This window comes from Scyliorhinus torazame, chromosome 11 (genome assembly GCF_047496885.1).
Source record: "Scyliorhinus torazame isolate Kashiwa2021f chromosome 11, sScyTor2.1, whole genome shotgun sequence".
NCBI classification, from domain to species: Eukaryota; Metazoa; Chordata; class Chondrichthyes; order Carcharhiniformes; family Scyliorhinidae; genus Scyliorhinus; species Scyliorhinus torazame.
In genome coordinates, this window is record NC_092717.1 from 243,335,878 (window position 1) to 243,350,938 (window position 15,061).

Below are 15,061 nucleotides of genomic sequence, written 5' to 3' on the forward strand. Positions count from 1 at the left end.
CCACTATGCTACCATGCTGTCCATTTATGGGTTTTGAGTGTCACTTATTACCCATCCTTAGTTGCCCTTCAGAAGGTGGTGGGGAGCTGCCTTCTTGAACCGCTGCAGTTCTTGAGGTGTACGTACGCCCACTGTGCTGTTAGGAAGTGAGTTCCAGTGTTTGACCCAATGACAGTGAAGGAACGGCCGATATATTTCCAAGTCTGGGTGGTGAGTGACTTGGGAGGGGAACCTCCAGGTGGTGGGGTTCCCAGGTATCTGCTGCTCTTGTCCTTCTAGGTGCTAGTGGTCATGGATTTGGAAGGTGGTGTCTGCAGAACCTTGGTGAGTTACTGCATATTCACAATACATATTAATGATTTAGATGAGGGAATGAAGTATCATATCTCCAAATTTGCAGATGAAACCAAGTTGGGTGGGAGGGTGAGCTGTGAGGAGGATGCAGCGATTCTTCAGTGTGATTTGAACAAGTGTGATTTGAACATCCACTTTGGTAGCAAAGAAAAAGGTGGCAGACTATTATCTGAATGACCATAAACTAGAAGAGGGGAATGTGCACCAAGACCTGGGCATCCTCGTACACCAGTCACTGAAGGTAAGCATGCAGGTGCAGCAGGCGGTAAAGAAGGCAAATGGTATGCTGGCCATCATAGCAAGAGGATTCGAGGACAGGAGCAAGGATGTCTTGCTGCAATTGTACAGGTCCTCGGTGAGACCACACCTATAATAGAGTGTGCAGTTTTGGTCTCCTTATCTGAGGAAGGATGCTCTAGCGATAGAGGGAGTGCAATGAAGGTTTACCAGACTGATTCCTGGGATGACAAGACTAACATACAAGGAGAGATTGAATCGGTCAGGATTGTATTCGCTCGAGTTCAGAAGAATGAGGGGGGCTCTCATAGAAACGTATAAAATTCTAACAGGACTGGACAGGGTAGATGCAGGAAGGATGTTCCCGATGGTGGGTGTGTTCCAAACCAGGGGTCACAGTCTGAGGATATGGGGTAGGGCATTTAGGACATAGATGAGGAGAAATTTCCTCACCCAGAGTGGTGAGCCTGTGGAATTCGTTACTACAGGAAGTAGCTGAGTCCAAAATATTGTATGGTTTCAAGAAGCAGTTCGATTAACTACTTGGGGGCAAAGGGGATCAAAGGATATGGGGGAAAGCTGGATTAGGCTATTGAGTTTGACTATCAGCCTTGACCACAATGAATGGCGGAGTGGGCTTGAAGGGTTGAATGGCCTCCTCCTGCTCCTATTTTGTTCTGTTTCTATGCACCTTGTGGATGGTACACTCGGCTGCCACTGTTCCTTGGTGGTGGAGGATTTGAATGTTTGTAGAACGGGGAGCAATCAAGTGGGGCTGCTTTGTCCTGGATGGTGTTGTGGGGGTGGGGGTTGAGTTACGCACTGTAGATTCCTAGTCTTTGACCTGCCCTGGTAGCCACAGTAGTAGTATGGCTAGTTCAGTTCAGTTTCAGTGCACAGTGTTCCGTTTCAATGGTAACCCCAAGGATGTGGCGGATTCAGCTATGGTAACACCATTGAATATCGAGACGCAGAGGTTAGGTCCTCTCTTGTCAGAGATGGTCGTTGCCTGGCACTTGTGTAGTGCGAATGTAACTTGCCACTTGTCAGCCCAAGCCTGGATATTGTCCTGGTCTTGCTGCATTTGGACATGGACTGCTTCATCAACTGAGTCGTCGCGAATGGTGCTGAACATTGTGCAGTCATCCGCAAACATCCCCACTTCTGATCTTATGATGGAAGGGAGGTAATTCGTGAAGCAGCTGAAGATGGTTGGGCCGAGGACACTACCCTGAGGTACTCCTGCAGTGATGTCCTGCAGCTGAGATGATTGACCTCCAACCATCACAATCATCTTCCTTTGTGGCAGGTATGACTCCAACCAGCAGAGAGGGTTTCCCCCCTGATTCCCATTGACTCCAGTTTAGCTAGGGCTCCTCGATGCCATACTCGGTCAAATGCTGCCTTGATGTCAAGGGCAGTCACTCTCACCTCTGGCATTCAGCTCTTTAGTCAATATTTGAACCAAGGCTTTAATGAGGTTAGGAGCTGAGTGACCCTGGCTGAACTCAAAACTGAGCATCCGTGAGCAGGGTATTGCTGGTAAAGTGCAGCTTGATAGCACTGTTAATGACTCCTTCCATCACTTTGCTGATGATGGAGAGTAGGTTAATAGGATGGTAATTGGCTAGGTTGGAATGTCTGTTTCTTGTGTACAGGACACACCTGGACAACCTTCCTCATAACCAGGTAGATGCCAGTGTTGTAGCTGTACTGGAACAGCTTGGCTAGGGGTACGGCAAATTCTTCACGAGCATAAGTCTTCAGTACTACTGCCGGGATATTGTCAGGGGCCAGAGCCTTTGCAGTATCCAGGGCCTTCAGCCGTTACTTGACATCACGTGGAGTGAATCGTATTGGCTGAAGACTGACATCTGTGATGCTGGGGACCTCGGAGGAGACAGAGATAGACCATCCACTCGGCACTTCTGGCTGAAGATTGCTGCAAATGCCTCAGCCTTGTATTCTTCACATGTGTGCTGGGCTCCTCCATCATTGAGGATGGGGATATTTATAGAGCCTCCTCCTCCACCGAGTTGTTTAATTGTCCACCGCCATTCACAGCTGGACGTGCCATTGCTGCAGAGCTAAGAAAGGATGCGTTTGTTGTGGAATCACTTAGCTGTCTATTACTTGCTGCTTATGCTGTTTGGCACACAGGCCGTCCTGTGTTGTAGCTTCACCAGGTTGACACCTCATTTTTCAGTATGCCTGGTGTTTCTCCTGACATGCTCTCTTGCACTCTTCATTGAACCAGGGTTGATTTGCTGGCTGGGTGGTAATGGTAGAGTGGGGGATATGCCGGGCCAGGAGGTTACAGATTCTGGTTGAAAACAAATCTGTTGCTGCTGATGGCTTACTGTGTTTCATGGATGTCCAGTCTCGAGTTGCTGGATCTGTACAAAGTCAATCGCAATTAGCACAGTGGTAGTACCACACAACATGGTGAAGGGTATCCTCAATGTGAAGACGGGACTTTGTCTCCACAAGGATTGTGCGGTGGTCACTTCTACCAATACTGTCATGGTCAGATGCATCTGCAGCAGGCAGGTTGGTGAGGATGAGGTCAAGTATGTTTTTCCTTCTTGCTGGTTCCCTACCACCTGCTGCAGGCTCAGTCTTTGGTAGTACTACCAAGCCACTCTTGGTAATGGCCATTGAAGCTCCCACTCAAGAGATTCTGTGCCCTTGCCGACACTCAGTCCTTCCTCCAAGTGGTGTTCAACATGGAGGAGTTCCGATTCATTAGCTGATGGTGGCCGGTACGTGGCAATCGGCAGGAGGTTTCCTTGCCCATGTTTAACCTAAAGCCATGAGACTTCATGGGGTTCTGAGTCAATGTTGAGGACTCCCAGGGCAGCTCCCTCCCGACTGTAAACCACTGTGCCGCCACCTCTGCTGGGTCTGTCCTCGCGGTGAGACAGCACATACCCAGGAATGGTGATAGTGCTGCCTGGGGTATTGTCTGTCAGGTATAATTCTGTGAGTATGACCATGTCAGGCTGTTGTTTAACTAACCTGCGAGACACCTCTCCCAACTTTGGCACAAGCCCTGGCGATGTTAGTAAGGAGTACATTTCAGGGTCCACAGGGCTGGGTTTACCGTTGTCATTTCCGGTGTCTGGTTTGATGCCGGATGGTCCGTCCAGTTTCAATACTTTTTTGTGGGTTTTTTTTGTAGCGGTTGAATACAACAGAGTGGCTTGCTAGGCCACGTCAAGAGGGCATTTAAGAGTCAACCTCATTTCTGTGGGGCTGGAATCACATGTAGGCCAGACTAGGTAAGGACGGCGGGATTCCGGGTCCTCAGATCATTTTCCTGGGTCTCTGAATTACCTGCCCAGTGACACTACTACTATGCCACCGCAGAGGAGATGCGAAGAGTTTTAACCAAACTTTTTGTCTCCATAGTCACAAAGGAAAGGGATGATGCGGATATAGTAATCCAAGAGCGGCAGTCCAGGATTGTTTCCCAGGATGGCGGTGGCCAGGGAGGAAATAGCAGATGCTCGGGGGATTATTTTCCAATCTTCACTAGACACAGGGGAGGTGCCGGAGGACTGGAGGAATTCCTTTGTTTAAGAAGGATATGAAGGAAATGCCAATCAATTACAGACCGGTTAGTCTTACTTTGGTGGTGGGCAAATTGTTAGAATAAATCCTGAGAGATTGGATAAAGTGTCACTTATAAAGCAATGGACTAGTCAGGAATAGGTCAGCATGGCTTAAAGGGAAGGTCATGCCGTACAAATTTGACTGAATTCTTTGAGGAAATGATAAAGAGAATCGATGAGGGTAGTACAGTGGATATTGTATACATGGATTTTAGTGAGGCATCTGACAAGGTCCCACGTGGCAGACTGGTCAAAAAAGTAAAAGCCCATTAATACAGAGTAATGTGGCATTCCAAAGTTGGCTTAGTAACAGGTAATGGTCAATGGCTGCCCTTGAAAATGGAAAGCGGTTTTAAATGGTGCTCTGCAGGGCTCCCTACTGTTTGTTTTATATGTTAACGATTTGGACTTGAATTTGATGGGCACGATCGGGAAATTTGCAGAAGACACACAAATTGGCTGTGCAGTCGATAGTGTAGAGGATAGCTGTAAGCTTCAAAATGGTATAGATGAGTTGGTGGAGTGGGCAGGAACGAGGAAGATGGAGTTCAACTCTGATAAGTGTGAGGCAATGCATTTAGGGGGGTTTAACAGGAAAAGGGAACACACAATGAATGGGAATATACTGAAAGAGATAGATGAATTGGGCGATCTTGGCATGCAAGTGCACAGGTCCCTAAAGGCAACAGTACAGGTAATAATGATCTTAATTAGTGTCACAAGTAGGCTTACATTAACACTGCAATAAAGTTACTGTGAAAATCCCCTAGTCGCCACATTCCGCCGCCTGTTTGGGTACAGAGGGAGAATTCAGAATGTCCAATTCACCTAACAAGCACGTCTTTCGGGTCTTGTGGGTGGAAACCAGAACACCCGGAGGAAACCCACGCAGACACGGGGAGAACGTGCAGACTCTGCACAGACAGTGACCCATGCGGGAATCGAGCCCGGGACCCTGGCGCTGCAACGCATCAATGCTAACCATTGTGCTACCATGCCGTCCTAGATAAGGTTGTAAAGAAGGCATATGGAATGCTCTCCTTCATTGGCAGAGGTATAAAACACAAAAGTAGGGATATAATGATGGAACTGTATAAGACACTGGTGAGACCACAACGGGAGTATTGTGTGCAGTTCTAGGTCATAGGTTCAAGCTCAGTGGCAGAAGGGTTAGAGGGGACATGAGGAAAAATATTTTTATGCAGAGGGCGGTGGGAGTCTGGAATTGACTGCCCGAGTTGGTGGTGGAGGCAGAGACCCTAAACTCTTTTAAAAAGTACCTGGATCTGCAGCTTAAGTGCTATAAGCTGCAGGGGTGTGGGCAGTGTGCAGGAGGGTGTGATTAGACAGGGTCAGCATGGACATGAGCCAAAGGGCCCCCTTCTGTGCTGCATCTTTTCTGTGGTTGCAGGTGCCATGCAATTTCCTTGTGAAATCATTGACCACTTCCGCTTCCACCACCCTCTTTAGCCATTGCCTTCCACGTCATTACCACTCGCTGCATAAAAAAGTCCCCTCTCACATCCCCCCCATCATTTCTTACCCAAAGCCGTGAAGCTCTGTCCCTAGTCCTTGTACCATCAGCTAATAGGAATGGCATTCCTTTGTCTAACTTCGCTAAACCTGTCATAATCTTGTACACCTTATCAAATCTCCCCTCAGATCCTCCAAATTCATTGGCACCAAGGCAAATCTGACAGCAGCATCCTCTCCCAAACCAACATGCACACCGATTACCAGGCACGGCGGTGTACATCACACCACTGTCAACAAATAGGAGGCACAGATAACTGGGCTGACGCAGCAGTGTGCCAGAAATACATGCCTTGCAGGGACTTGCCAAGGAAGAGGAGGATTTCAAAATCATAACCTTCGGGTACAGCAATTCGCAGAGGCAGCAGCGGCTCAGGAGGTGGCAATCCCAACACGGGGCCAGGAGATTATGGGTTCAAATCCCACTTCAGACAAGGCGGGATCTTTTAAATCCACACTTGGTGTAATGTCACATACAACAGAGCACCTCCAACAGTGCAGCGCTCCCTCAGTAATGCGCTGGAGGGTCAGCCTTGATTTGTGTGTTTGAGCCCTGGAGTGCGAATCGAACCTGGAACTTTGCGACTCAAGAGGAAAAGCTGCTACAACTGAGCCACGGCTGACACTAAGTTTCACGGTGGGGAAAAAGCTCTCACTTGCTCATGGTGAGCAATTATACAATGAAAATGAAATGAAAATCGCTTATTGTCACAAGTAGGCTTCAAATGAAGTTACTGTGAAAAGTCCCTAGTCGCCACATTCCGGCGCCTGTTCGGGGATGCTGGTCCGGGAATTGAACCGTGCTGCTGGCCTGCCTTGGTCTGCTTTCAAAGCCAGCGATTTAGCCCAGTGTACTAAACCAGCTAAACAACACGGTGATAGCAGAATCGAGGATAGAAAGAGAAAGGTAAACATGAAAAACACTTCCCGCACACTTTGGCTGACCTGGAAAGGGAAGCCGGGGGGGGGGGGGGGGGGAAGAGGAGAGAGACAGAGAGAGAGAGAGAAAGAGACAGAGAGAGAGAGAGAGAGAGAGAGAGAGAAAGAGAAAGAGACAGAGAGAGAGACAGAGAGAGAGACAGAGAGAGAAACAGAGAGAGAAACAGAGAGAGCGAGAGAGAGACAGAGACAACACTGCTATACCTCGTTTCCTGTTCGGAGACCTGGTGAATCGGGTGTTTTTCTTTTTCTTGGTCCGATGGCAGCCAGCGCTGCAAGATTCGCCTCCCGTTGCTGCAACTGTGCAAGTTCCAATTGTTGCATCTGTTCAAAAGTAAGAATGGCATATTTTATTTACCAAAGCTACATAAAACCTACAACACAGGAAATCAGCCAGACGGGTCACGGATGGTATTAACACAAGCCTCCCATCTTACTTCACATCTAACCTATCAATGTGTCCTTTCAATCCTTCCTGCCTCATGTCCTCCCCTTAAAAGTATCTATGCTGTTCGTCTCAAACACTCATTCTGGGACTGAATGCCACATGCTACCACGCTCTAGGTAAAGAGGTTTCTTGCCCCGAGTTCTCTGTTCGGTTTATTTAGGCAGCCCAACAGGTGAAAACCTCTTCTCCGCACAAGTTGAAATCCCTTTCGTAATTTTGAAGACCTCTATTAGGCCAGCTCCCATGCTACGAGAGAAAAGAGCCCCAAGAGCTTCTCGATCTTTCCCCATCAGTCCCCACTCTGGAGCGGGATGAAGTGGTTCAACCGGCAGGCTCTTCTCATTAACAGCATTGGGTGACACTCTTTGGCGGGGATATTCAACCTCCGAGCTGTGGGCCACTTCCAACTACAACTGCAAAGTAAATCAGCCCCTTGAGAATAAGAGAGCACAATACATGCGGGAACATAATCTGGCCATTTGTTTGCGAAGCCCTAACCAGAGTAGCACTCTATAGATCAAAGTCAAATCACACCTGAAGAAAGAATGAATCCCCAACAGGACCACTTCCAGCCAAATCTGGACTGTTAATATGCACCATAACACCACCATGAATGATTCTGTGTTAAATGTATCTCAAGTGTTTAGTTGTCCACAGATGGTGGGCATTAACTGGGGATTCACTTGCGCTCCTAGATATAGGACTGAAACTGTGGCTTTTGGGTTTGGAGGTGGAAGTTTGCAATGTGCATCTCTGTAAATAAAAGCTTCTCTCTGTGTGTAAGAATTCAGCTCCAGTTCCATGCTTGGGCACATGGCTGTTTAGAATAAAACAGTTGACACACATCAGGTTCATATTTAATTCACACCATGATTTGGAGTAAGTTTGCATTTAAAAACGTGAGCGGAGGCATGCTAGGAGTTCATAGAATCATACATCATAGAATGTACAGTGCAGGAGGCCATTCGAGTCTGCACCGGCCCTTTGAAAGAGCACCCTACTTAAGCCCACACCCTGTCCCCATAACCCAGTAACCCCACCTAATCTTTTTGGACACTATGGGCAATTTATCATGGTCAATCCACCTAACCTGCACATCTTTGGACTATGGGAGGAAACCGGAGAACCCGGAGGAAACCCACGCACACACGGGGAGAACGTGCAGACTCCGCACAGTGACCCAAGCTGGGAATTGAACCTGGGACCCTGGCGCTGTGAAGCAACAGTGCTGGCCACTGTGCTACCGTGCTGTCCATCAAATTTCCCCATCTGCCATCGCGGGATTCAAACTCGGATCCCCAGAGCATGAATCTGGGTCTCTGGCTTACTAGCCCAATGACAATACCACTACCCCACTGCCTCCCTGCAAGTTATCACGAGTATTCAATCACAAATCCAACAAGAGGGCAGGAGGTATACATGCATATTGCCAGTGCACAGGGCTAATTTCTAGTGGCCGTGTCTGCTGCATCGGGCAGGCAAAGACAAGACTGCACAGAACAAACTGCGAAGTCTCAAATGTGAACTCTGCCACCAAGTCTGAGGTTACTGCTCCCTCGCAGGGGCAGGGTGGAACAGGGACACACACGCGCGCGCATACACACACACACAAAGAGATTCAGTTCAAGACAGGGATTTTTTGGAAAGCAGTTGTCACAAGCAACTTTCAATCAGCCAGCTCCATCTCATCACCAATATCTAACGGCAAGACGGCTTCCATTCATCATTAAGCTGCTAAGCTAGCAGGTTGGACTCTCAGAAGGAAACCAGTGAGGAAACAAATTTTGGAACAAAGCTTCCAGGACAGTTGCGCAAGCATAACAAAAACATGCCACAACCCTGAAGAGCGGAGCAGGAATGGCAAGCAGCCCGTGGTTAAAGGGACAAGTCTGTTCTGACGAGGAAAAGCAAATCGGTGCAAAAGGCTCGCCCTGTCCACCAGGTTCCATTTTCACATGGGGAATGTTAACACAGAAACAGCTACTTCAAAACAAAAAGTATTAGTTTAAGCCACAGTTGTAGTAGCTCGGGGGGCTGCTGGGGAGGGGTGGCCATGGAAACTAATTCCTTCAGCTCCACAGCCTTCATCAAACACTAGCATTGTCTTTATTAGCATCTGTCGTCAAATCTTTAATCACGAAAGGCGAACAGGCTTGATGATTTATTCAGCAGGGAAAAGAATCTGTAGGTCAACTGAAAAATTTCACACACAGCACGAACATCGGGCACTTTCATTTGCTTCCATTCCCCAACTGCCAGGGGCGAGCACTAGTGAGCTCCAATATTAAGGCTCAATTAAAATAGGGTCCAATTAGTGGAGGTTTTTCCTCTCGGGCAACGAGAATCAGGAAATGGATATTGGGAAAATGTAGAAGTGAGCTACTGCGAGGCGGCAGAAGCAGCAGACATAAATGAACTTATTTGTTGGTTTCTACAGTTGCTATGCTGGACCCTCTGGGAGGAAAAGCTTAAACCAGTCTAAGCTATAAAATAAAAAAAAACCCTGGAGCTAAACATGAACTGTGTGAAACAAGGGCTCCATCACAGAACAGGAAAAAAAAACTGCTGGGTTTAGAAAATTAAATGCCAGAGGCACTTTCCATTTACAACTAAATCCTAGATCCGCCTCTGAGCCGAGGAATTATAAGCAGTAACAGATTTACAAAATGAGCATTTATCCTAAAATATGTATCCCATTGTGATATTCCCAAATAACAAATCCTGAACTTTAATGCAAGAATTTTATTCAGCGCCCAATTATCGAACCTCCAGCTGGAATTCTTCAGATAACTTGGGGGGAAAAAACAGAAACCGAAGGAACACCCATCCCCTCCTCCGCACGATGACCTTGTTTGATGTATTGCCCTTGCCTTCGGCGGTTCCTGTCCTTGCCCCAGGCTCTGCACAGAAAATGGCACGCAACGACTGCACAAATCCTGACCTAAATACCAGGAGATTGCTGCCAAAAAAAACCCAACCCTCCATTCGCAAAAACAAGCAACAGAGAAAACAAATGAAGCAAGCAGAGGTAAATCACAACTCGGCTCACCTCTTTGGCTCTTTGCTTTAACCTAAGTTGTTCTGGATCTTCGTTCTTGGCCCGACTCTGGTGGGGGTTAGGAGACAACAGTAGAAAGAAAAATTAAATCAAATTTTCAACATTCAAGCTCCCCTTCTGTCACCCTCACATTTACTTTCCATTAATATTTCCCGAATGCGCAGCCAGAGTTACCAGGCAAATTTTTAAAAACCCTTTTTAAGTAAAAACAAAATGGTTCCCAAGTTAGTAGGCTGATCGTATCGATATGTTTAATATACATCGACGGAAGCATCTGACAGGAATGAACACATTCCCATTTAATTCTCACAAAATTTCAGCAACAGGATGCCAGCAATCCCCACGATATTAGAACCAATTCCTCATTTGAAAATTCCAGACGCGGCAAGAAACCCACTGAATGGAATTGTGTTAAATAAAAAGCCATCAGTCAGATCACAGGATTGAAAGGGAACAGCCGTGGATTTTAATGTTCTGGCCATGGATAACTTTTCCACAACAAAGTGAAAATTTAATATCAGATTAAACAATTTTTGCAGCACACATCTCCTTCGTTGTTGCAACTGTGAAAACAGGGAGGTACAGTTCTGAGCACTGCGGAATATCATTAAGAATGAATAAATTAGGTGCAAAACAACTCTGAAAGTGTCTTTTTTTTGCATGTAATCCCACACATTTTTGGATACAAAACATTGAGCCAGCTATTTCAGGTGCAATATATCTTTAGTGGGTTGCTGTGCTCTCTTATCTTGCATACACATAAACCATACATGTAAGCATATATATACATATTATATACACACATCATTTATCATTGAAGTTGAGCAATGGCAAAAGGGACAATTCCACTTTGCAGACAATCACAACATAGGCCTTTGACACTATGTGAAAAGCGAGATCCTTGGTCACCTTCACCTTCTCAGCTCATTGCGCCTGTGTTGCCTCTTTGACAGGGCCACCCAGTTCATCCCTCTCCTCCTGCCCTTTCCCCACTGCTCGGCAGGGGTTCCCCCCTCAACTTTTTATACAATATCCTTTTGAAAATTATTATTCAATCTCCTTCCATTACACTTTCAGCTCTTGCTTTTACATCAGAATTTGATTCATAAAAAGAAAATCTCATCTCCCCTCTTGGCCCCTTTGCCTTCAATGTGTCCTCCTCTGGTTACTGATCCCCCCCCCTCGTTTACTTTACAAAGCTCCGCCATCACTCGGAATACCTTCTCCGTGCAAAGGAAATTGCCCTCTTTGAAGGCAGTGTTACACGCTATCTTTGCTTCACCTGAGCTCAGAGTGCAGGCACCTTTAAGGGAATGCTGCACTGTTGTATGGATGAGATGTTACACAGAGGCACCATTCATTCTTGGGTGGATTAAAAAAAAAATCCCATGATCATGATTTCAAAAGGGAATTATCCTTAGTTAATCCATCCCTCAAACTAAAAAATAAAACCCAAAGGATTGCTGCTTCTGGGATCTTGCTGTGCGCAAATTGACTCAAAGCTCATTGCCTGTAAAGTGAACGGCGCCATGGATGGCACAAGGCCTTTTCATTCAGGAGAGCAGGCAGTATTTATTGCTCAACCAGATGTGGCACAAGGCCATTGAGAGTCAACCTGATAGATAACCAGGTTAATAGACTTAAACAGGTTGATATTAAGGAGGATGTGCTAGAAATTTTGAAAAGCATCAGGATAGAGAAGTCCCCTGGGCCTGACGGGACATACCCAAGATTACTACGGGGAGCGAGGGGGGAAGATTGCTGCGTCGTTGGCGATGATCTTTGCATCCTCACTCTCCACTGGAGTAGTGCCGGATGATTGGAGGGAGGTGAATGTTGTTCAAGGGAATAGGGAAATGGCTGGGAATTACAGACCACTCAGTCTTATGTCTGTGGTGAGCAAAATATTGGAAAGGATTCTGAGAGATAGGATTTATGATTATTTAGAAAAACATAGTTTGATTAAAGATAGTCAGCATGGCTTTGTGAGGGCCAGGTCATGCCTCACAAGCCTCAGTGAATTCTTTGAGGATGTAACAAGACACATTGATGAAGGTTGGGCAGTGGATGTGGTATATATGGATTTCAGTAAGGCATTTGATAAGGTTCCCCATGGTAGGCTAATTCAGAAAGTTAGGGGGCATGGGATACAGGGAAATTTGGCTGTCTGGATACAGAATTGGCTGGCCGAAAGAAGACAGCGAGTGGTAGTGGATGGAAAGTATTCCGCCTGGAGGTCGGTGACCAGTGGTGTCCCGCAAGGATCTGTTCTGGGACCTCTGCTCTTTGTGGTTTTTATAAATGACTTGGATGAGGAAGTGGAAGGGTGGGTTAGTAAGTTTGCCGATGCCACAAAGGTTGGGGGAGTTGCAGATAGCGTTGAGGGTTGTTGCAGGTTACAACAGGACTTTGACAGGATGCAGAGCTGGGCTGAGAAGTGGCAGATAGATAAATGTGAAGTGATTAATTTTGGAAGGTCAAATTTGAATGCTGAATACAGGGTTAAAGGCAGGATTATTGAAAGTGTGGCGGAACAGAGGGATCTTGGGGTCCACGTACATAGATCCCTCAAAGTTGCCACCCAGGTTGATAGGGTTGTTAAGAAGGCATATAGTGTGTTGGCTTTCATTCACAGGGGGATTGAGTTTAAGAGCCGCGAGGTTTTGCTGCAGCTTTATAAAACCCGAGTTAGACCACACTTGGAAAAACGTGTCCAGTTCTGGTCGCCTCATTATAGGAAGGATGTGGATGCTTTGGAGGGTAGAGGAGATTTACCAGGATGCTGCCTGGAATGGAGGGTCAGTCTTATGAAGAAAGATTGAGGGAGCTAGGGCTTTTCTCATTGGAGCGAAGAAGGAAGAGAAGTGACTTGATAAGAGGTGTACAAGGTGAGGAGAGACATGGATAGAGTGGATAACCAGAGACTTTTCCCCAGGGCAGAAATGGCTGTCACGAGGGGACATAATTTTAAGGTGATTGGAGGAAGGTATAGGGGAGATGTCAGAGGTAGGTTCTTTACACAGAGAGTGGTGGGTGTGTGGAATGCACTGCCAGCAGAGGTGGTGGAGTCAGAGTCATTAGGGACACTTAAGCGACTCTTAGACAGGCACATGGACAGCAGTAAATTGCAGAGGTGTAGGTTAGGTTGACCTTAGATTAGGATAAATGGTCGGCACAACATCGTGGGCCGAAGGGCCTGTGCTGTGCTGTACTGTTCTATAACATGGATTTGCCAGATCCTGGATCATTCGGGAGGCAGAGGGGGTCATAGATAGCAGCTTCAGGGAATTAGTTACACCAAAGATTGGAGATAGATGGGTAACTGTAAGAGGGACTGGGAAGAAGCAGTCAGTGCAGGGACCCCCTGCGGTCGTTCCCGAGTAACGAGTATACCGCTTTGGATACTTGTGGTTGGGGGGTTGGGGGGGGGGTGGGGAGAGACTTACCAGGGGTAAGCCATGGGGTACGGGCCTCTGGCACAGAGTCTGTCCCTGTTGCTCAGAAGGGAAGGGGGGAGAGGAGCAGAGCATTAGTAATTGGGGACTCGATAGTCAGGGGCACAGATAGGAGATTTTGTGGGAGCGAGAGAGACTCACGTTTGGTATGTTGCCTCCCAGGTGCAAGGGTACGTGATGTCTCGAATCGTGTTTTCTGGGTCCTTAAGGGGGAGGGGGGCAGCCCCAAGTCGTGGTCCACATTGGCACTAACGACATAGGTAGGAAAGGGGATAAGGATGTCAGGCAAGCTTTCAGGGAGCTAGGATGGAAGCTCAGAACGAGAACAAACAGAGTTGTTATCTCTGGGTTGTTGCCCGTGCCACGTGATAATGAGATGAGGAATAGGGAGAGAGAGCAATTAAACACGTGGCTACAGGGATGGTGCAGGCGGGAGGGATTCAGATTTCTGGATAACTGGGGCTCTTTCTGGGGAAGGTGGGACCTCTACAGACAGGATGGTCAACATCTGAACCCGAGGGGCACAAATATCCTGGGGGGGGGGGGGATTTGCTAGTGCTCTTTGGGGGGGGGGGGGGGGTTTAAACTAATGCAGCAGGGGCATGGCAACCTGGATTGTAGTTTTAGGGTACAAGAGATTGAGAGTATAGAGGTCAGGAGCACGGATTTGACTTCGCAGGAGGGGGCCAGTGTTCAGGTAGGTGGTTTGAAGTGTGTCTACTTCAATGCCAGGAGTATACGAAATAAGGTAGGGGAACTGGCAGCATGGGTTGGTACCTGGGACTTCGATGTTGTGGCCATTTCGGAGACATGGATAGAGCAGGGACAGGAATGGTTGTTGCAGGTTCCGGGGTTTAGGTGTTTTAGTAAGCTCAGAGAAGGAGGCAAAAGAGGGGGAGGTGTGGCGCTGCTAGTCAAGAGCAGTATTACGGTGGCGGAGAGGATGCTAGATGGGGACTCTTCTTCCGAGGTAGTATGGGCTGAGGTTAGAAACAGGAAAGGAGAGGTCACCCTGTTGGGAGTTTTCTATAGGCCTCCAAATAGTTCTAGGGATGTAGAGGAAAGGATGGCGAAGATGATTCTGGATAAGAGCAAAAGTAATAGGGTAGTTATTATGGGAGACTTTAACTTTCCAAATATTGACTGGAAAAGATATAGTTCGAGTACATTAGATGGGTCGTTTTTTGTACAATGTGTGCAGGAGGGTTTCCTGACACAATATGTTGACAGGCCAACAAGAGGCGAGGCCACATTGGATTTGGTTTTGGGTAATGAACCAGGCCAGGTGTTAGATTTGGAGGTAGGAGAGCACTTTGGGGACAGTGACCACAATTCGGTGACGTTTATGTTAGTGATGGAAAGGGATAAGTATACCCCGCAGAACAAGAGTTATAGCTGGGGGAAGGGCAATTATGATGCCATT

General features: G+C 47.2%; 1 protein-coding gene across 3 annotated transcripts in view; it reads right to left on the minus strand.

Moving 5' to 3' along the window:
• Nucleotides 1-15,061, minus strand: part of LOC140385885 (transcription initiation factor TFIID subunit 4-like) — a 315,117-nt gene that overhangs the window by 188,646 nt on the left and 111,410 nt on the right. For all 3 annotated transcript variants that reach the window (XR_011933491.1, XM_072468499.1, XM_072468498.1), the window contains exons 13-14: nt 10,175-10,231; nt 6,882-7,001 (exon numbers count right to left, since the gene is read on the minus strand). Coding sequence is in view for 2 of the 3 variants with exons in the window: in XM_072468499.1 (XP_072324600.1) it covers nt 6,882-7,001; nt 10,175-10,231 (177 nt within the window). In the remaining variant the exon portion in view is untranslated. The remainder of the gene's footprint in view (nt 1-6,881; nt 7,002-10,174; nt 10,232-15,061) is intronic.